Source organism: Anarhichas minor, unplaced genomic scaffold, assembly GCF_050575085.1.
Source record: "Anarhichas minor isolate MPS153535 unplaced genomic scaffold, ASM5057508v1 ptg000030l, whole genome shotgun sequence".
Classification (NCBI taxonomy): domain Eukaryota; kingdom Metazoa; phylum Chordata; class Actinopteri; order Perciformes; family Anarhichadidae; genus Anarhichas; species Anarhichas minor.
Genome location: NW_027466476.1, coordinates 4,311,162 through 4,334,046, shown reverse-complemented (window position 1 = coordinate 4,334,046; position 22,885 = coordinate 4,311,162). Strand labels below are relative to the sequence as shown.

The 22,885-nt window shown below is 42.7% G+C and overlaps 1 protein-coding gene across 4 annotated transcripts; it reads left to right on the top strand.

The window, feature by feature from the left end:
• Positions 1 to 1,732: 1,732 nt before the first annotated feature.
• Positions 1,733 to 22,527, top strand: fgfr1a (fibroblast growth factor receptor 1a). Of its 4 annotated transcripts, none has more exons than XM_076104772.1 (17): positions 1,733 to 1,886; positions 7,167 to 7,412; positions 7,596 to 7,685; positions 8,739 to 8,911; positions 11,313 to 11,436; positions 13,082 to 13,272; positions 13,578 to 13,728; positions 17,546 to 17,736; positions 18,137 to 18,282; positions 18,690 to 18,811; positions 19,330 to 19,440; positions 20,344 to 20,534; positions 20,718 to 20,840; positions 20,929 to 20,999; positions 21,098 to 21,235; positions 22,088 to 22,193; positions 22,284 to 22,527. In XM_076104772.1, exons 1-17 carry the CDS (start codon positions 1,733 to 1,735, stop codon positions 22,458 to 22,460), a joined length of 2,505 nt encoding a protein of 834 aa, XP_075960887.1. In that variant the 3' UTR covers positions 22,461 to 22,527. The 4 variants fall into 4 exon arrangements, with proteins under 4 accessions (XP_075960887.1, XP_075960889.1, XP_075960888.1 ...); XM_076104774.1 differs by lacking the exon at positions 13,578 to 13,728 and adding an exon at positions 14,466 to 14,610 and having other exon boundaries at positions 1,799 to 1,886; XM_076104773.1 differs by having other exon boundaries at positions 1,799 to 1,886; positions 7,164 to 7,412.
• Positions 22,528 to 22,885: the final 358 nt, after the last annotated feature.

The window sequence follows — 22,885 nt, the reverse complement described above, 5'->3', positions numbered from 1 at the left end:
ATCAGCCGACCAATTCTATATATCTATCTAGCAGTAAGATAATATTGGCTCGGTTGAGCTCTGATGGTAACTATAAATAAAAACGAAATATATGAATCGGACAGAATGGGAGTCGAATACATACAAAAATGGAGCCTATACTTTTATTTATTTTGCTACTAATATCTATGATGAGCCAATATCGGCCAACAATATCAGCCAATGTGTCGGGTCAGTTCCTCTTCTCGATGACTCACGAGGTCACGGTGAGTGTGCCCAGTGTGTGGATAGTAAGACACACTGTGTGTTTAGCGCTTGGCCCCGCAGCAGCGGAAGATGACAAAGTGTTGTGTCACACTTTTTTAAAGAAGCTGCTTCCTCCTCTCTCAATTATTGCCGGTTGTCCTAGTGACGAGGGAACGTGGCCGCTTTCTCGCTCTTCGGTTCCTTCTGTCTGGCAGCAGAAGCACTTTTCTTGGAGCGTTCCCAAACACTGATGAGTCACCGCTCGCGGAGCCGCGATGACCACCCTCCTTTATCCCCCTCGGACCCCCTGACGCAGCTCAGCTGCTGGAACACTGGAGCTTTCTTAGAAAGTGAAATTGAATTAGTTTTTTGAAGAGAACACAATGTTTCAGAGATGGAACGCTCACATGAGGGTTTACCTCACAGCTGCATCTGAACATGACTTTGTGCGAGGACATAAATCCAGTCGGGGTTTCTTTGGCCCAGATGTGATGCTGCTGCTGTTTTACATAGTGGACTATGATATTTTAGGTTAATTAAGGACTCCATTGATGTGTAGGATCTTCATTCATGAGGCCTGTATTCTTAGGCTCGACTAGGATATAAACCAGCATTAGTTTGACCCTTTCCTGACAACTCGTTGGAGCAAATGGTTGCAGGGGGGTCAATTTGGGCTCTGGGACCAAAACCAACTGTTGGGTGATAGATCTCTCAGCGTGGAAATGATGGCCCGGCGTTCTCTCTCTACAGGGGTGTCACGTAACAGGCTGTGGTTTTTCTGTTGGTCTTAAACAAATTCCTCAAGGGGGGTTTTGGGCAAGTGTTAATCTGTATGGCCAGATGCTGCAGAGGTTATGATGCAAGCAGATGTGCATGCGAGGGTCACCCAATAGCACTGTGCCCCATTTAGGAGGGTACCGAACATTCTTCAACCCCCTTCAACATTGGTCCAACAGCAAAAACGTGAACATTGTCTTAGCGTCACGACAGTCTCTGCGAGTTCATACTTCAGTAGTTCCTTTGAAGTCTTGAAAATGTTTTAATTCCCAAGAGCTGAGCAAGATGTATCCAGTGTTTGTTTGCTCGAGCTATCAGAGCGAGCTTCTTATCAGTGTTCCTGTACAAGGAGGTCTAAATGCTCAAGTATCCACCTTGAACCGTGTAGACATACAGAATATTCTCTTCTTTTTAGGCGAGTGAGGAATTTCCATGTCAACAGAAGTATAGATTGCCATTTGTAAAAAAAAAAAAAAGTACATTCTTTTTTTAATTGTTTCAGTTTGAAGAGCTACAAAACGGAGATAGCGTTCTTGTATACCAATGTTTATTTTCCCCTAACATAGTTTCCTTTTGTCTTTAGGACAAACCTGGACCCTGAACAGATGTTTCACTTTTTCTTACTCATAACAAAACTTTTATGACGCTTGCTCACGTGGCCATGCATTCATTTGTTTTTTTATTGCTCTTTGTTTGTTTTTAGTTTAACACTGTGAATGACCCACTGCTGATGCCCCAACGGCCTGAATGGAGTTCCAGTCGCAGAAAAGCCAACAGTTGTAGCTCCCTCAGCAGGATGCTGATGAGGCCAAGTCTACTTCTGTGTCTGGTTTTATTCTCCCAAGTTCTAAGGATCCAGGGCCGACCTGCCAACACTGACGAAGGTAAGATGGCTCCATATCGTAAAGCTTCTTCTACTTCATTTGTACACTGTATTTTTTTAATATCATGTAACCGTTTGAACTTATTAAGTCTGACTTATCTAGACTGTTGCCTTGAGAAACAGTCCATTGATAATCAAAGCTTTGTTCTTTGTTAAGGAATGTAATCCTAACACACTCCAGGCCTTGGTGAAGTCTGTCCTTTGTAGCGTCAGTGTTTCCTCCACCACCCCCGTTCTCCTGAGTCTGATGTTTGAGTGCTCTTTACTGTGTCAGATGTGGCACAACTGTGTTTCGGACTATTTGTAACACCTTTTCTGTTTTTCCTGGCTAACTAAACCAAGTTGTGGGAAATCGGTTTTCTTCTCAGACTGACGTTTTGGTCCAATGCTTTTATTTAGTTCTTAAACTGGACCGTGCATCTTTTTAGATTGCCTATAAAGAATTGAGCCCAGTCTGCCTGTTGCACACGATAAGTTCTGAAAAAGGGGAACGAGGCACTGAAATCAAATCCTTAAAAATGTGTCTCTTGGATTCAGTCCAGCGGTGTAATAGCTGCCCGGACTTGTGGGTAGATGGGTTTGGATGTTTACACTTTGCAGTCGGAAGTGGGGAGCAGCAAAAGAATATGATAAAAGCTCAACGTTATAATTAGAGTAATTAAGCAAGAGGGTCTCTCTTGGGCTGTAAGCCCTAAAATAAACTTGGTGCGGCTGTGTTTAAGCCAACACTGGGACAGGGAGGAGTAAATGACTCCCATCTGTAGCCTCAGGGCAGCCCCACTACCTAGCAGTCCATGCTCCTCTCCTCCTTTTGTAATGAAAAGGTATTTGTTGTCACAGAGAAGAGTTAACTGTCAGGGAAACTATAAATTAGCCTGTTTTTTTAAGAAAAGGAAAGAAGATGCTACTTTGAGCCCTCCCTTATCCCCGAGGATTAGGTTTCTGAGGAGACTGTTTGTCTTCTAGGTGAGCCATACATTTCCATGAGGGTGGGGGAAGTCTGATGCATTTACACTCCACCCAGTTCTTAATCACCAAATGGCCAGGTACTATCTATGCGCCTCTGTGCCTTTTCTCCTGCTCCCCCACTGACTTCTTGCCTGGGAATGCTTCACTCCCCCCCCTCTCTCTCTTCCCTGCTGGGTGACGGATGGCTTCAGCTGTCGACAAACAATCACAGCAGAAGCATTTGGTTGCATTCCTTTTGTCTTGGTTGGGGAAACGCAACAGTTATATGGAAATGGTCATGTTTTATGCATGATTCTGTGTTTGTCTTTGTTTTGTGTTGTTCCCATAAGAAAAGAATATCCTCTGAACAAATTCATTTCAGCCATTCAAACGATTACAGCCCTTTCTTGAAGTTCTTCTCGGTTAAATAATTCAGAGCAACTTGTTGTTTTGTCATAATCATTTCAATGTCTGTATGTGTCTTTTTGGATGTGACAGTGAAATGTCAGAAAGTTGTTTATACGGCGTTCCCAGAGGATGTATTTGACTGGATGCTCTGCTGTCAGAGTAGATGAGCCGCTGACCCTTTCAGTGGAGGGCTCTTAAAATCTAGACAGCGATGGCGGCCCAGAGGAGCGCGGCTCTGTGGACAAAACAAGTGAACTGACTTTAGGATAGCGCCAGATTCAATTTGACTTTTTCCTTGTCGGCATTTATTTCCACTCAAGGATAACCAACTGGTCTTTATGGTGATGGTGACACAGAACCAATTGTTAGCAGGAAACATAAGAAGTAGGGGTGGAAACAATTCTTAGAGGAAGGCTGTTTTTCTGTTGGAAAATTGAACATCGATGCACAAAGCTACTTTAATTTGAGTTTTAAAATGGTGCTTGATAAATGGAACTTCATTATGCCTTTCAAAACGGTAGCGACAATTTAAGATAAAAAGAGACCATTACTTTAGACAAATGGTTAAAGCCATTCAGTAGGCAAGCAATTTTATGCAAAGATAAAGGTATTATAACAATACAATTAGTATCATCACATAATGCATATCCAGCTGATGATAGAGGAGCAATCATTTGTCAAATCTTCCACATATTTCAGAAATGGCACAAAATCTCTAGGTTTGTTTTGTCGCAAAGGATCTGTGCATTTACTGCACACATTGGAGCTGAGATACTTTGTTCATCATGGATTTTAATGATGATTATGCTTTTGTGGATCTAAACATTCAGATGTCAAATTTCCTTTTGTCCGTTCTGTATTTCCTGGTGTGTTGGTTAGCATGTGTGATTTTAAATTAAAGGAAGAGAGAAGGCAAATTTTCTCCAAAGCTGTTTATGTATCGAGGAGTGCACATGAACATGTCAAAACTAAATTTGTAAAGCTTGAGCCGAAGTTTGGAAGAACCTCACTCCAGTCTTTCTCTTTAGCACAGCTTAGAAGCAATACAATGTTTTTTGTCAGTTATTCATGTGAACTTAGGTCAATGGTAAAAAACTGTTGAAGGAAAAGCACGTGTTGTTTGAGTGTAATTGACTACTTTAATCCGTGTCGCAACATGTCTCTGCAAACCATTTTAAAGGTATTTTTCAAACTGTGTGAGCGTGTGTCTCCTCAGACAAACCTGCAGCAGAGCAGCGCCCCGTACTCATAACGGTGGTAAACGAACTAAATCAACGTGAAGTTTCATTCTTTTAAGAAGCCCGGGTTCTGCTGCGTTAGTCATTAAAGCCATAATGTCAGGCTAAATGTAGCTGAACTCATTTGAATGACACAGTAATTCTTGTAGCTCCCAAGTGTTAATTTTTTTGGCTTGCTAATAGGCATTGTCCAATTTTTTTTTTTTTCTTTTTTTTTCTTTTTTTTTGAATTTTTTGCTTCCTGTCTTTTGTCTATTATCAATCCCCTCTACATGTCCGCCACCCTTTCACTCTGGTGTGGTCAAATCAGCAGAGGAAACTTGCCATCGCAATTTTCCTCTTGTGTGCCACCGCAGAGCCTCAACCGGCCCGACTTTACTGCATTCAACCATCACTCCAGTGAGAGCAGGAAATCCCAGAAGTCATTCACGCGGCATATTGCTTCCTATTCTGTAGCCGGAGTAGGTTCCATAGACTGGTGCAAACTCTTCTCTTTTTTTATTTGGTCTTTAATATAGTGAGCTTTGTTCCTCCCTATAGTTTAAAACCTCTCAATGATTTCTTACTCCTTTCATGATTTACGTCATTAGGCTGATTGTAAACGATGTCAATCAATCTTTCCGAATGGAAGGTAGAACACATTCCAGATCGGTCGCTTTCTAAAATTATGGTCCTTAATCCAATCACAGCGGCAGGAGGATTAAACCTCCTCTGATGCAAAAGAAATGCTGGAAACCTGGCACCTTCCTCATTGTGAAGAGTTGAAACTATATTTACTTTGAGTGTGCTGCTACTTCTTAGTATCTAATTCATCAGAAAAAGTCTTTCTTTTTAGACAGTAGTCTGTTGATTTGACTACATTGTGTTTATATCTTACTCCACTTTTAAGTAGGTTGTCGCAGAAGCACAAATGGTCGCCGAAGCACAAATGGTCCCGACTGTGGTCTACAATAAAGCAACAAGCTAACTTTTACAGCTTTTATGGGCACTTTATGATGTCTGCGCCCAGATTAACAGCTGGGATGTTGACACAGACTTATCAGTGGCATCTCCATTTAGAGGGCAGGGACAGAAGCATAATAACCCCACACACACACACACACAGACAGAGAGACACGTTACGTTTAAGGCTGTAGTCCTAGTTGGATCGCTGTAGTCTATCACTAAATGCCTCTTCTGCTTTTCCCCCCGTTTGGGTTTGTTTCTGAGGAGAAAGTTGATCCTACCCCCTGGCCCCTTTTTCCTGCTGGGATTAAGGGCCTGTCAGACATATGTGATCCAGGAAATACCTTTACTAGGCCCAAGTGGGGTCACCATAGCAACTGGCACTAGAACCTGCCGCTGCAGGCCCTCGCTCGCTCGCTCCTGTGCACATGCTCACTCGCTCCCTCTTCCCCTTTATTGTTTGGAGACCTTTGTTGTGAGGGTGGGAGGGATTAGTCAGGTTTGCTGATGCTGTGCTGAGTTTATGCTGCATGGATGTTCTTCCTGTTCTGAGGAAGTGCGTCTTTTTACAAACACAGTGCAGTTTGAGAACATTTCAGAATAATCTCATCTTGACGGATTGCTTACCGCTATGGCTATTTGATTATCTAGTTCTGTTTTTCTTGCTCTAATACCAAAGGGACTATGTAGGAAGGGAGGACGAGCGAAATGACTCAGATTTGACATTATGGTGCTGCCACAGGGGATCACTTAGTGGCGCTACCTGGCTAAAACAACTATGTAAACCAGAGCGGACACGATCTGCAGCCATTTAATAATCATTTGATCATTGTAGGAATTTTTCAAGCGCAGAACTTTAAGTATTATTTGTTTCCAGCTCCTCGACTGGGAGGATTTGCTGCTTGTGTCTACTAAATATCTTTGAGTGTTGTTTGGACGAAACAAGACATTTGAAGACATCTTGTGCTCCGTGTCCTTTTATAGATGATTAATACAAGAAAATAATCTGTCAATGAATCGATATTGAAAATGATGGGTAGTTGCAGCCCCACTGTCTATAAAATCAGGATGCTAATTGGAACAGTGCACCATGTGTGCCTTTTTTCTTTTAGCACGGCTGCGTAATCCTAGAGCAAGAATGTCTAGCAAGTGACGTTTTCTACCTTTTGTAACAAGACAAACAACACTATCGTGATGGACAACGTGTCGGCGTAATTGTGTTACCCCCTCCCCCTCGTGGACTATGTAGTCATTTAGAACAGGGGGGCTCAGGTGTCTCGCTCCATGACACCTTCCCTCTCTTCAATCCTCTTAATTGAATTTCACCTTCCTTTCCCAAGTAGCTCCTTGCCTGCCTGGCGATAGGGCCTTAACTAATTTTGGATATGATTTAATTTGAGGGAGAGGTTAGGCAGGCAGGAAATCATGGAAGGACTTTTTCTGCTCTTCTCCTCTTGGACCCTGTTGATTGAAGTTATTTTTGATGATTCTACAGTAAAGATACACCCGTGTGTTGTGTGAGAGCTCTGTGAACAGTTACTATTTATTATTTAGTCATATAGTGTGCACTTATCTTATTGTGAATGACTTGCATTTATCATATAGTTGGTTTGTGCCTGCCTTTTTAGCTTTTTATGTGCTCGTGGGGCCGTTTTTTATTTTTTATAATTAGGCTACATAAGGAGTTTTAAATAACTACAGAGCTGTCATTAAAAACCATGTCCTCCTGTTTTCCTTAGTAGTCTCTGTGGATACGCAAGTGGAGCTCTTCACTCTCTATCTCGGGGATCGTCTGGATCTGAGTTGCTTTGCCAAAGACTCCCCCCATGCTGTCAACTGGACCAAGGACCACGTGGCGGCGGTGGTGGATGGAGAACACACGCGCATCCGCAGAGGCCAGCTGGAGATCGAGGCGGTGGAGCTGACGGACTCTGGTTTGTACACATGCACCACCTTCGGCAACCACAGCGTCTACTTCAACGTCACAGGTAAAGTAATGGAAAGATGAATTAGATTGTAGTAAAGAGTGTGCATCACATACTCACCCCTGGCTTCAGTGTATATGTACATGCTCAAAGGTTGTGCCCATGCTTTTATGTTTTCTTTTTTGTTCTTAAACATGCATCACTGTGGATCAGTATGAATGGAACTGTCACTTTGTGTTTCTCTAGTTGATACACTGGCCTCATCTGAGGATGATGATGAAGATGAAGAGTCTTCATCAGAGGAAGCCAAGCTGTTGGGCAGTCAAAAACTGCTGCGTAAGTGTGCCGCAGATCTCTTCAAGTTACTAATGCTACTGCGAGAAGTGGTCATTACTCGCTGGCCCAGAGTCACAGGGTTATGAGTAATTGTCACGACTGGGCACTTATTTGAAAGCTTTATTATTCAATTATGGGTCTGCCATGTGCGTGTTGGTCACACTGAGGTGAATGATTTCACTCTGAATCGGAGGGCTTTCACTACCTCAGTTACAAGAGGAATGTCTCTGCTGTGACTAATCGTGGTTAACCTAAGAAGTCATCCAATTTGTCTATAGAGTAATAATTAGGTCACTCGGGCTTTATCATCTGGCTCTTACTGCCCACAAAGAATCCAGCGGCTACCAAGCATGGCAAGCATGAGTTTGTACTCTGACTCCCAGAGCTTTATCTCCCCCTGACCCACCCGGCCATTTTGAAGCCACAGCATTTTTTTTATTTAAATAGTTTGTTTTTTCTTTTTTATTCAAAACTCTATATCTTGCCCCATCCAGTACAGCCAAGCCTTGTGACTATAATTTAGAAATCTTTGGGTGAACATGTATTATGTAATCCATCCTTTTTTGCCACCAAGGCTGGGTTGCGGTGGCAGCATGCTAAGTGAAATAGTCTCTACGGGTAAGCCCAGCCACCCTACGAAGGAAACCTATTTTGGCCACTTATATCAGAAATGTCATTCTTTCGGTCACAACTCAAGTGTCCGAAGCTGGCTGATGATATGACCGCAAAGTCAGAGGAAAACTATCACAGCGGCGAGGTGCTGCATATCCAGTCTGTGAATCGTTCTTGGTTTGGCTCCTCCCCTGGGGCCAGTTGGCCTTGGGCCACCCTACCAAGAGCTATTGCCCCAGACAACACAGCTCCCAGGGACGCAGCATACTCCTCCACCAAGATAAGGTGGTGATTCTCAGAGGGTCATTATGTAATGCGGTCTACAAAATCTAGCCTAAAGTTTAGGGTACTTAAACTGAGTTATGTGTCCTCAAGTTTAAGAAAATGCACACGTAGCTTTATGTGTTACTCATCTGTTTTTTTTTCTGTCTTATTATTTAGCAATGGCTCCACAATGGGCTCATCCAGAGAAAATGGAGAAAAAGCTTCACGCTGTCCCAGCCAGTAAGACGGTGAAGTTTCGATGCCAAGCCAGCGGCAACCCAACTCCCACCCTGAAATGGTACAAGAATGGCAGGGAGTTCAAGAGAGACCATCGTATTGGAGGCTTCAAGGTTAATAATTCAAAATATACATTTCTTACATTTGTTCCCCTCAGCTTCTTCTTAGTGACACTACACCTTCCTTAGCATGTCTCAGTGAAGCTCTCCAAGCTCATTCACTACTAGTCGAGATGTCGGCGATCTCATCTCCACATTAGATCGCCACCTCCTCCCCTGGAATAAGAAACGCATCCTGCAATTGCAACTCGGAGGCAAGTTTCACATTTCACCTGACAACAATACAAGATGAAACCCTATGCCACAAAAAGGAACGTTGTGCCATAGTGATTATACCTCCAGGTGGGCAATCTTAGCCTCGCGTTTGGATGAAGGATAACGTTGGCTGTCCTCGTTCTGGGTATCAGTGCATCGTCTTTTCTGTAATTACATCCACGCAGCAGTAAATCTATCATGATACTTTAGCCTTGGTTAAACTCCCAAACGGACGCGTACACAGACTGCTGCTGACATCACGGACGCACCGTAGTTCAGTTTATACTTTCCGCTTGGAGGATGCGTTTCACAGTGGCGGTCACAACTAATTTGCCAGTGCGCAGATATCCGCACAGAGCCTACGGGTACACCCTCTGATGACAAAATGTACGTGTACTTACTAACTGGCAAGGTATAACTTATTTCATACTGTATCTGTGATATAGCGTGTGCTGTGATAACTGTATTTCTCAACATCTTCCCATTTCCAGACAAGCTTTATTCAAATGTGATGCTAACTGCTGATAAAATGTGAGATTGTAATGGCCGATAAGACGGATGTGGACCAGGTCTGTTATACCACAATTAAATTTCCTGTTGGGCAAAAGGACGCCATTGTATTAATCCACAATCTAATCAACCATCATATGATATGGCCATTATTTTTTTGGGGGGCTGTATAAATATTGTGCTTTTTGTACCTTTTCCATTGACTTCTCTGTGAATAGTTTCATTCGGTGGCAGTTGACTTGCAGGTGTGGGATGTCTGTGCACTAAGAAAGAGCTTTCCCTGCATCTGTTCTTCCCATCAAGGTGTAGTCCAGCCTTGTCTCATGCTGGCCTAGCCCATCTCCCTCCCCAGCTGGGACACATTTAGGAGTTTCCTCTCAGCTGCCTGCCCCCCCCCCCCCCCCCCCCCCCCCCCAGCCAGGCAGCACACTTAACCATCTGGCTGCTGTTTTTTTTATTTTTATTATTATTATTATTTTAGTTAAGGTGCAAAGGTCTGCGTTAGCGGCCGGAGACGTCTCTCATATCTCTCCCACACTCTTGCTTTTATGGCCGGGCTTCTATTGTTCATATCGTCTGCATGGAGACGTGCAGGAGGGAGGGAATAATGTAGACCACATGTATATGAAGCCAAGCACAACACATCTGGCAGCAGGCAGCTGGACTCCCTCATCACGTTTTTAGCTAAATGAGGGAAACCGTATGGCTCAGTCTGTGTATATGCATGTTTGATGTTGCCATTGCCTTAGAGGTCCGTTGGTTAATCACACACTGCCGGTCTTGGCAGATTTATGGAAGAAAAACTATAACATGTCTCGGAAAAAACGAGCCAGACATCAGTTGGCGCTAATAGGACTGGTTGGGGCAGATGTATATAAAACATGTCCATATTTTCCTGTGTTCTTTGTTTGGTTAGACAAAAGATCCGCTGTTTATAACATTGGGTGGTGTCACAGGAAGAGGGAGTAGTGTGTTATCTTGTTATCATCACATCACACATCATTGACCTTGTTAGCCGAGGCTTTGAAATGGAAAAAAAAAAAATGATTTACGACAATTCATATTCGGAGAAAGCAGAAGGAGAAAAATGCACATGTTCTTTAAGATTTTAGCTGTTAAACACGGAATTACAGTCTAGCTCCATGTTGCAATGATTGGCTTCTTACTGGCCTCATTTATGTTAGATTTGATTGAAAACATTTTAGCTTTGATGATGAATAGACTTGTATTTATACGGTACCTCTCTAGTCTTCCGACCACTCAAAGTGCTTTACAATACATGCTAACATTTACCCTGTTCACACACACGTTCATATTCTGCAGAAGCTGACATAAAAGGTGCCACCAGCGCCACATTCTAATCTAATCATTCTCACAACGATTGCACAGCCTTCAGGAGCAATTTGGGGTGCAATATCTTGCCCAAAGACACTTCTACATGCAGACTGGAGCTATTAAGTGTTTCTTTTTACCATTTCTGTTGTGGAAAGGAAACTTAAAAAATGTGTCGGTCGAGAAATCCGTAGCGACCAACAAGTTAACGAATCTGTGCACCCAGCTGGGGTTTTACCTGCTCTGTCTCTTACCATCAGACTAACAAATGCAACATATTTCACTATGAACAGAAGTTCTATCTGGACTTTATGCCAGGCCAGCCACTATAACCTTTGCTTTTCCCCCAAATTCTTAGGTCCGTGACCATGTCTGGACCATCATCATGGAATCTGTAGTACCCTCTGACAAGGGAAACTATACCTGTGTGGTAGAAAACCAGTACGGCAGCATCAATCACACCTACCAGCTCGATGTAGTGGGTAAGTGTTCACTGTAATCATGTTGTTGGTATGTTAACCTAGGATCAAGCTTTATCGATCGTGTTTTAATTGCCTGTTGAATATTCATGAGGCTCTTGAGTCATGTTGGAACAATTCCACAAATATCTGATTAACCAGTCAAATGTGATTGTTATCACAGCAGCACAGGGGCACGGTCTTGTGTAGGGGGAGCTGGGTCACTTTGTCAGCCATTTGTTAAATAAAGCCTGTGTACTTGTGGCGTGAGTGATGGATCCATGTTGAGGAGAGAAGCGATTACTCCTCTAGGAACTGCTCGCTCTTACACCGCTGGTTTTATAAATCACAGACCCACTCCCTCAGTCACTGTGGTCCCCTGGGCGTCTCCTGACCTCAGTAGAGGTCCAGACCCTGGTGAGCGTTGATATTGCTTCAGCGAGGGGAGAGTTTTGTCACCGAGCATTTGCTAAGTGCCACCAATGTCTTGGTCAGGCGGTGGAGCTGGCCTGGCCAGTTGAAATTCTTCCAGATTCTTGGCTTGTAAATTTACTTCGGAGTTATCGGTCATCAAAATGGAGCAGCAACATTTCATTTCACGGTAACCGGTCCAGATCAGATAACGCAACGTTGCTATTGTGGCCAACTCTTAATAATTACACAAACAGCTCATAGCTAAAAAAAAAAAAAAAATTGCCACTTTAGTTCTCAAGATAAGAAATTCCAATCTGTAATTTACACAATAATTGATACAAGTGACCTTGTTTGCCGTCTACCCCGGCATTTCCAGTAACAACACTGTGACGGAGGTTTTATTTGGCTTGTGTTTGAAAATCAGTCATCTGTGTGTACTGTGTGTTATTGCGTGGTTGCTTCACTGCTCGCCTAGACTGTGTATAAACAGGGTTCCCACTGACCAGGAAAACCTGGGAAAGTCATGGAATTATTAAAATCCTTGAAGGTTTTGGGAAAAGTCATTTTTATTGTGTAATGAAATGAATTGTTACATAGATCTTCTGTGGAGAACCTTTCACTTAATGTCACATAGAGGCAAATGTATTTTCTGTAGCCGTAACGTTATGTTGCTGCATTCGTTTTTTTCAGGATTTCCAATCCAATGCATTAAGAATACACTGATGGCACAATCAGTTCTGTTTCCCCTTATATCAGTGCCAGACTGATAAAGGTGTTTGTAAAGCTATTTTTAAAATGTATTGACTGTGCCTGTAGTATGAAGTATTTTAAGTGAATATGAACATAACTAACTATTACAGATTAAAATGGTTGCTGTTTAGTTTTGATACAATAATAACATTTGGACTATACAGTTCTGTTTGTGTACCTATGAGTTGTGATCGTTCATGGACATTTTATTGTGAGTCCTTGAAAAGTTTGGAGATTTTGTCCATGAAACTGTGTGGTGGGAACCCCGTATAAGCCTGTGTCATCCGTGTCTGTATCTATTTTTGCAAGGTCACAGTAGGTGCATCCTCTGCTTATCACTACCCAAGATGATTGGGATTGGTTTATCAGAATGATAATGTGTGAGCCAGACCGTTGTTTAGCGCTGGCAAAGCGCTAAAATCGAGATACGGTCCTGCTATGCAAGACTACTGCTCGCCAAACGTCTTCTAAACTAACATTTGTGTATGTTCTGATTGCGTTGCAGAGCGTTCTCCCCACAGACCAATCCTGCAGGCTGGCCTGCCAGCAAATCGCACTGCAGTGGTGGGCAGCGACGTGGAGTTTGAGTGCAAGGTGTTCAGCGACCCTCAGCCTCATATCCAGTGGCTGAAGCACATTGAGCTCAATGGAAGCCGAGTTGGTCCTGATGGTTTACCGTATGTCCGTGTCCTCAAGGTAGGAGCTTTCTCATTGATCCTGCAGCAACAAGCCAGTATAGATAACTGTGGTAATGCTAATTAGGAAAAGGGAGGAATTTGGATTAGATATGTCCTCTATTGCTATGTCAGTTCTTTTGTTCAGTTATGTAAAAGGTTTCCAAATTGCATTCAATGCAATAAATTAACTTTATCTTGCTATTGTAACTCTGAACACAACCCAAACAAATAGAAATGTCTTTCCTGAATTCTCTACTCTAATTTCATGTTGTGTTTTGCTACTTTTTTCTTTCTGTGCTGCACATGACATGTTTTTATTTCCAGCATTCTGGGGTCAATAGCTCGGACGCTCAGGTGCTGACCCTCTACAATGTGACTGAGGAGGAGAGCGGAGAGTATATATGTAAAGTGTCCAATTATATAGGAGAGGCCAATCAGTCGGCCTGGCTGACTGTCGCCAGATATGAGCCCACAGGTAACCACCACGCAGCAGTACAGGGGCGACACAGTGGAGGCGCTTCTAGGACCACCTGGAAAAACTAGGGCCGTATAACTCGAGACAACCTCAGCTGTTTCTCTCCTCCCTCCCTCCCTCCCTCTGTTTCTCCCTCCCTCTCTCCTGCCTCAGTGCGCCTGACTGTAAATGACGCTATGGAAAATTCCCAGCAGAACAGTTGAAAGTGTTTAGTCTCAGGTTAATGTTGGACCCATTCTCATTCCTGCCCCATGCCTGTGCTGTGCCCTCCTAATAAGGGCCTCTCTTGCCATCTTCTTCTATTACTCTCGCTCCCTTGCCCTTCAAAGTCCTCCTTTCACGGCTCGCAGGCTCTCTCCCCTTTTTGTTTTTTTCCAGCTGTCCTCCTCTGAGTACCTATCGGAAGTATGAGTGTGAATTTGAGTGTGCCCTGTTCTGCTGTGGAGTTTTCCATGTTGCCCATCTCTTGCATGTAGAGATGAGACTGAGGTATTTGATGTGGTGATGGGGTGGCTCAATGTGGGGTTCAGAAGCGCAGAGTCAACCTAACCTGCTCCTCCACTAACAGATACTGGAGTCCCCTGCTGGGGCTCCCGGTGGTACTTTTTTGGGCAGATGGTGTTTAATCGAGGAGGAGAACACTCCTCCATCCCCTTTCTCTTTCAGAATCCTTTACTCATGGTTCCCTTTCCCCTCTTGGGCCTCTTGTTGGGTCTGCTTCCTTTGTCATTTTCTAGACCGCTGGCCTTAACACCACGGACAAGGAAATGGAAGTCCTCCAACTGAGAAATGTGTCTTATGATGACGCTGGGGAGTACACCTGCTTGGCGGGCAATTCTATCGGGTTCTCTCATCACTCTGCATGGTTGACCGTTTTTGAAGGTATCAGTGGTTCTGTCTCTCTCCTATTTTTTCACTATTTCCCTTTTTCCAACTCCAGCCTGGCTGTCCACCTTCACATTTGACAGAAAAGGGTCTTGTTCGACTCTAGTTCTGTCGAAAAATGTGAGCGGAAGCCAGAGCGAGTTACGAGTCCTAAAACTCGCCCTCTCTCTGTCCTCAGCATGGCTCCTGCTCCATCTAAGCTCTCTAGATGGGAGAGTATGAGCCATGCTCTGCAGTTTCTTCAATGGAATCAGCAAATGCCAAACAACCCAAGAGCCTTCTGAACCTGATCCACCATGACAAAACAAATCAACATATAGAAACAGGCCAGTAGTGTTGTAAAAACAAGATCACATACATAGAGATATACACTCACAGAAATATTTAGGCCTAATAATTAAGATTTATGTATTTGAATTGCATATAAAATTTCCATCCATTTGGATTACATAGTTTTAACATAAATAAACTAATAAACTTAATGTGATGTATATTCGCTAGTCAAACATAAATGAAACATGTAAAATGTATGTGATAATACTAATAAACCCAATGTGTTTTGAATACACAGTATCATTTTTATTAATAAAACCAATGCGTTTCTATTCTCCCCACAGTCGCAATACATAAAAAAACAAAACGTGTTGCTATGTACAGTTGTGTTTAAAATAATAGCAGTGTTTAAAAAAAGAGAGTAAAGCCCAAAATCCTTATAATAGCTTTTATTCCCATGGGAACACTGCACATTCTATTCCAAATCAAAACATGAAGAAAAATGTCTGAAATGTATTACTTCACAGAAAGTGAAGAAAAAGGAATATTGGGCTGTTCAAAAAAATAGCAGTGTCTGCATTTGTCTTTACAAACTCAACAAACACAAATATTTAGTTGTATAACCACTGTTTCTGAGAACTGCTTCACATCTGTGTTGCATGGAGTCAACCAACTTCTGGTATTCCAGCCCACGACAATTGGACTACATTCCACAATTCCCCTGTTCACAGGTGGCAGAAGTTGGTTGACTCCATGCAACAGTGGTTATACAACTAAATATTTGTTCAGTGATTTGCAGGAAAGCTAGATCTTCAAAGCATTTTTCAGTTTATACAGTAAATGTTTGAGTTTGTAAAGACAAATGCAGACACTGCTATTTTTTTGAACAGCCTAATATTCCTTTGGTCTAATGGTTTAATGGTGTCTGCCATGTAGATCTTCCATTTGAGGGGTTGTTTGGCAGCTCTGATCATGAACTGTCTCTCCCATTCTGCTCTTTAACTGGTGTTTGCGTTCGATTTGGCGTAAAGCTGAATTTCTTTGACAACTGCTACAAATGACATGTATCCCTGATGTCATTTCCTGCTGTGAACACAGCGGCATGCTCTGATAATTGGCCCGCTGCGGTGGATGTGTCTCATTCCTGAGGGTCGGAATGGGCATTTGTCCAATTATCAAGCTTGCTTGTCAGTCAGCCTCTTCACACAAGTGCAGCTCACTTGTGTTGCTGGTGTTGGTTAGGGGTGTAACGGTACACTTCGGTCAGTTTGGCACCCTTGGTTTGGGATGCATTGTTGAACATGTAGTGCTTCCAGCACAAATGACTTGCATGTGATATATCTCCCAATAGCAGGAAGCAACACAATGCCATGTCTAATATTTTTCATTAGTAATGCTTTCATTATTATTAGGGAAACTTTAACTACAAAAACAAGCAATTTAGTAATATTCTGAAAAAGCAACTCTTAGCAGAATGTACATCTACGCTTGAACAAGTAAAGCTGTTAAATAAATAAAGTTGTGCATTGAGAAAAGGATGTTCATGTTCAGGCATTATGCTCATTCATTCGGAAGTGTTTTTAGCAATACACCAGACGGGAATGAGCAGCTGTATGAATTTAAAGTTTTCAAGAATAAAGAAGAGGCTTAATTCGTTTAACTGCATCATTAATGACCTCAACAGGTTGTAAGTTTACGAGTAGACCGTAATGCGTTTTTCTTATTATTTTTTGCGTTTTCTAACTGATTAGTGAGATCTAGCTCCTGTGCCCAACGCCAAGCCATCCCAAGCCAAGGTATGCGTCTTTTTCACTGAAATAATGGAGCCCATTACACCCCTAGAGTTGGTATGAATAAATGTCGGTGTTTTCACTGAATGGGAGGAAAAAAACAAGATCTGAATTGGAGAATTTATTTTCAAAGTGTTAGCAATTTTTTTTTTTTTACACATATGTTGTTTTCTTAAAAGAGATTTTGTTTGTATTACCAGCACCAACACACAAACTCGTTTTAGAATAGCTTTTCAAATGGAAGTCAGAATTGGATATTTTATTCAACAAGTCGAGCAGTTAAAGCTCATGCTTTGTGTTGTGCTGCTTTCAGACCTACAAGTAGATATGAAACGTGAATTAGGTCATTTGATGGTGTAGAAATTATGTGTTGAAACATTGTGTGTGTGTGTGAAGTGTTAATACTCTGTATGAAAGTCAGATCCTTTGCGCACTGTTAAACTCTTACATATCTATTACTTGGTCCCAATCAAAATATTTATATACGTGTGTTTTTAAGAAAATGAATCTGTATCTAGCAATGTGTTGAATTGGGGTCATTTGGCTTTTCTCCAACTATTTCTCAGTGATTCATTGACTAATTCTCATATTGGCAAAATATGTACAGTGAAGGCCTGGGCTCCAATTTCTTTACTTTGTGTCAAAGGCTCTGGTTTTTAAACAGATCAGCTGTGTGTGTGTGTGTGTGTGTGTGTATGGATGGTCAGTTTGGTTTGTGTGTTGCAGTTTACTTGAAAGCATGGGTATGATTGGTGTGATTATCGGGTATATAAAGTCAGACTTTCTGTGGTAGTTTATTTTCATGGATGACAGCTGACCCCACCCCTCCCTGCCCCCTGTCACCTTGCATTCCCCCCTCCCCCATCTAGCGGTCCCGCACTATCCTCCAGCCAACCACACCTACCTGGAGGTGGTCATCTACTGCGTGGGCTTCTTTTTCATCGCGGTTATGATTGCCATCGCAATTATAGTGAAGATTCGCACCTCCTCAAAGAAGAGTGACTTCAACAGTCAACTGGCCGTCCACAAGCTGGCCAAAAGCATCCCGCTGCGCAGACAGGTAACAGAAAGTAGATAGGGGGTTTGGAATATTTATACCTTTTCATCTCTTTCTCTCTCCATATGCCATTTGTTGAGGTTATTTGTAAATTCAATGCTTTACAATGTATTTTGAGCTCCTTTGCTCAGCTGCTAACAGAAAACTAAAAGTATTTATTCAAAGGGCTTTCAGGTTCATTGTAGCTCCTTAAGGTATTGTACATTAGGTAAGTATGTGTATTTGAGGAGTATTTCTTCTCCATTCGTATGGTACCTGACTGGTTTAGGTGGTTTTATATGGTCCTACATTTGATCAACTACTCTAGTTTTAATTTTCTTTTTGTCACTGTTAACTTAATAAGCTCTTGCTGCTGGTGTCTGTTCCACTACGAGAGGAGTAATGTCAGTCTTCTTTTCCTCAGGTGTCTGTGGACTCTAGCTCCTCCATCCACTCTGGGGTGATGCTGGTTCGTCCCTCCCGCCTCTCTTCCAGCGGATCTCCAATGCTGTCAGGGGTGTCTGAGTATGAACTGCCCCAGGATCCCCGCTGGGAGCTTCTCCGGGACAGGTATGTCCATGGTCAAAACCTTCAGACAGGGCGAGAAAATCTTTGAGACTAGACAAGTGGCCTTCTGAAAGTAAAGTTACTGGTTTGAAACAGTCCGTCTGCTGGAACAGGAACCAGCTGCACAAGGAAAGTGAGAGTTTCTCTCTTTCACTCATTCTCACCTCAAAAAGCTGATGTTGGCTGAAACTGCACCAGAACAATATTGTTGTACAGGGCAGCAGTCTGTGTAAAACTGAACTAAACCTAAGAAAAGCAAAGTGTCTAAAATTGAACTTTTAAGTTTGGAATCAACTTTGAAGCTTCAAAATGAAAAGCCAAACGTCACACGTGCATAATGCAGATTTGGAGTTGAACTCCCCTGACTGTTTATGACTGTCTGACTGTCTCATGTTTCTTCTCCTCCTCAGACTTGTTCTTGGGAAGCCGCTGGGTGAAGGCTGCTTCGGTCTGGTGGTGATGGGAGAGGCGCTGGGTCTTGACAAAGAGAAGCAAAACCGTGTGACCAAGGTTGCAGTCAAAATGTTGAAATGTAAGTTAGCTGTTCTCAGTCTTGTGGGTAAACTGTAGACCTGGATTGATTGGTACTGAAACGAATAAGATATGTTGGAATAAGCTTGGCAGAGAGGAAAGCGCCTCAGTTTATAGTGATGGATCTTAAAGAAGCCTAAAGTCAATGCTCCCGGGACGAGAAAAATTCCAACACAGAAACTGTGACGAACGGATACTAAGAGATATCTGCCACTGGATCCCAGCCACTTTGCAAATGGGAGAGCAGAGTACAAATTTATGAGAACCCTTGACATCTCATATAAAACAGTGTTCATTAAACTGCACGGAGGAGTGAGGATGTAGGGAAAGTAGCATTTATTGGCTCCTACTTTAAGTGCCTTTCCCCCGGGAACGTTCTCCAAGACAAACGCCAGCCTAACGCCGCAAGAGTTTCAATGTTGGTGTATATACTTTGTAGGATGGTTATTGTAAGGTCTTTTTGGCCTTTTTCACCAGCAGAACATTGTCTAATTGCCCTAATATGATTAATCCCTACAGCTGATGCCACAGAGAAAGACCTGTCAGACCTGATTTCAGAGATGGAGATGATGAAGATCATTGGGAAGCACAAGAACATCATTAATCTGCTGGGAGCCTGCACACAGGATGGTAGGACCAGACAGTCAGGGGTCTGCTACTGACCTGCCCTGCTCCGGCCAACACACACACACACACTATGTTGTCCAGACAACCATGAACCTTACTGTGAGAGATGTGTAGAACAGCGTGAGTAAACCAATCTGACACCAACTTCCGAACTCGCAGATTGAATCGACCACGGCTGCTGCCGTTTCCCTCCAATCATCCCTGACGAAAAGCTAAAGAAAACTAACCTCTAATGACCCTGCAGTGCACACCGCTCTGCTGCTTCCACACTGAAACGCAAAGCTCTTTGCCAACTGTTTTGACATTGAGTTGTATCTCGAGTAACTCATTTGCGCGTGTCTATTGATCTCAAAGTATTTACAACATCTCCCTTTAATTATTCAATCTTACACAGTCTCACTCACAAATGCAAGGGATCCAATTGATCTCAATGGCCTTGTGAGTAGGTTTGGGACGCTTTGTCGACGCCATCGATTACAAAAATGTTATTTCATAATCATCTTATTGCATTTGATTGTTTTTAAGAGACGATGACTGAATAAGATATTGAAATATTAGTCGGACAAGTTTGTAATATATATATTTGTTGTATCAATCGGGAATTAAAAAATAATGTTTATTGTAATCGATGAATTGCTCGATGGATTAATCAAAAACATCTTCAGGCACAGCTTTACTTTTGTGACACCATCAGTCATAGATTTCATTTTTATGTATGTGGTCATGTGCACACTGAATACTCCCGCTCTCATCACAAAGATTATTTTGGTGCCCTTATGATAATTTTATCAGTGCTGCCATCAATTACACTAAATAATGCCCATGTCCCAATTCAAAATTGTATGTTACATGGTCTCATTCTATGGCGATGATTTAGAGGTGATTTATTCTTGTCTTTGTTTTTAGGTCCTCTGTATGTGATAGTAGAGTATGCATCCAAGGGCAACTTGCGGGAGTACTTGCGAGCTCGGCGCCCACCAGGCATGGAGTACTGCTACAACCCAGACCAGGTTTCCGTGGAGAACATGTCCATCAAAGACCTGGTGTCCTGTGCTTATCAAGTGGCCCGAGGCATGGAGTACTTGTCCTCCAAAAAGGTAACGACAAAGTACAAGTATTCATTCTCAACCTAGGTGTGGAAAGGTAGAGAAACGCGTCTCTATGCAAAATGTACATGACTTTGAATATTAAATATTCTCTGCGGATCGGGCCTTGTATTTGAGAAACTGACTCTCAGGACACCGGTTCAGTCTTAGTAATGTCTGTTGTTGTTTCTGCAGTGCATCCACAGAGATCTTGCCGCTCGTAATGTTTTGGTAACTGAGGACAACGTGATGAAAATAGCGGACTTCGGCCTGGCAAGAGATATCCACCACATTGATTACTATAAGAAGACCACCAATGTGAGTATTCTTACCATTTGTTTAGCACACAGGCCCATGGAAAATCCTCAACACTGTAGCCCGTAACATGCATACCTTTTGTCCACAGGGTCGTTTACCTGTCAAGTGGATGGCTCCCGAGGCTCTGTTTGACCGGATATACACAAACCAAAGTGATGTGTGAGTATCGCATGTCATTATTTTTTTCTTTATGTAATGTGAGGAAAACGTGTAGTCGTGCAGATAATGTAGACGCTCCTGACTGTTTCTGTCTGCAGCTGGTCATTTGGGGTTTTGCTTTGGGAGATCTTCACCCTGGGGGGCTCTCCATATCCCGGAGTCCCAGTGGAGGAGCTGTTCAAGCTGCTGAAGGAAGGTCACCGTATGGACAAGCCCTCAACATGCACTCATGAACTGTAAGGAAACTCTACGCACCTAAAATCAAACATGTTCCTCAGACAGACAGAACTCTTAATATCTATTTCCCTGCATTTCCTTATTTGGTAAGGTTAAACTAATAGGGAGAATATTAAATGGTACGGCATGGCCAGATGCATTGTAATTGTCTTTTTAAAAAGATCTTTTATTTTTTAGCACACTTAGACACTGCACGTACTGCATATGATCACTACATGATCAAAACAACCCTGTAGTTATGACAGCTGCACTGTTTTAATCACACTGGATTGTTTTTCTAGCAAGTGATGGTTAATGAGTTGCAAATATAATGCTGAGAGGTTTTCTGTTTTTGAGCTTGCCTGGTCACAACCAGACTCTCTGAACCAGATGTTGCCTACTTCAATAGTACTAATAATACTTCAACTATTGAGGGGATGACGTGGGTTATGATTTAAACAATATATATATATATTTTTTTTTCGATTTTACCAGAGTGTAAGCCAAGTTTATCGCTTTTTAAAAAAAAAAAAGTCATTTTGAAGGTGACAGACAATCCGCTGTGTCTCATGCTTGGCAAAAACAGTTTGGAGTTAATATTTATATTTGCCATGTTGTTCCAGGTGCTTAGCAACATAATAATGATCCCTACCATTGTTTGTGACGGCCAATAAAAGGAGAGGCTCACACTCGAGTGAGCTCCAAATGGAACATATTGGTGTTAGATTGTCACCTTCCAGCTACAGCTCGATGTCAGATTTATAACCACTCCTCACAAGAATTTAACGTTAACATGTGGTATTTTTTTTTAAATTTATAAATAGATAAGGTAATGTTGACTGCTCAATTTTAAAATCTCTTGATCTCTGCAGGTATATGATGATGAGGGACTGCTGGCATGCTGTGCCTTCTCACAGACCCACATTCAAACAGCTGGTGGAGGACCTGGATCGCTGCCTGGCCATGACAGCCAACCAGGTCAGTCCTCCTCTCCTCATCATGCAATGATGCAGCAGAAATGTCTGTTTTGGAAGTGAAATGTAGAATTTCTCACTTTGTTGCCTACAGGAGTATTTGGAGCTGTCTGTGCCTCTGGACCAATATTCCCCCAACTACCCGGACACCCGCAGCTCCACCTGCTCCTCGGGCGAGGACTCCGTCTTCTCCCACGATGCCGGAGCGGAGGAGCCCTGCCTGCCAAAGTTCCCTCCCCACTCCAACGGGGCAGCCATTAAGAAACGCTGATACCTCATGTCCATTCAGAAAAACATTGACATTTCCTCCGCTCCCTGCCTCATGGGGTTGGACTCTACCCCACATTCCCAGAGATGAAGCTAAAAAAACACTCCGTGCTCTGTGAGAAAGGAGCTTGGAGAGACACCTCGTAGAACTTGTTGGAGCACATGGACTGAGGAGTGCAGCCGGTTCCACGGTTCTTGGTGGTGACGATGTTTATGGGGCACTTTGTATTAACAGGCATGGCAGTTTGGCACAGTGTCAGAAAACAAAAAAAAAGAAGAAGAGCAGACTCGCACTCTTCTCTCCACTTTGGGCATTCCACAGGTCAGGAGAATTGAAAGGACTGACTATGATAATGTCAGGTTTTTGTTTGTTTTGTTGTTTTTTTCCCTTCATGGTTGTTTCATCAGTAGTGAAGGACAATATTCTGC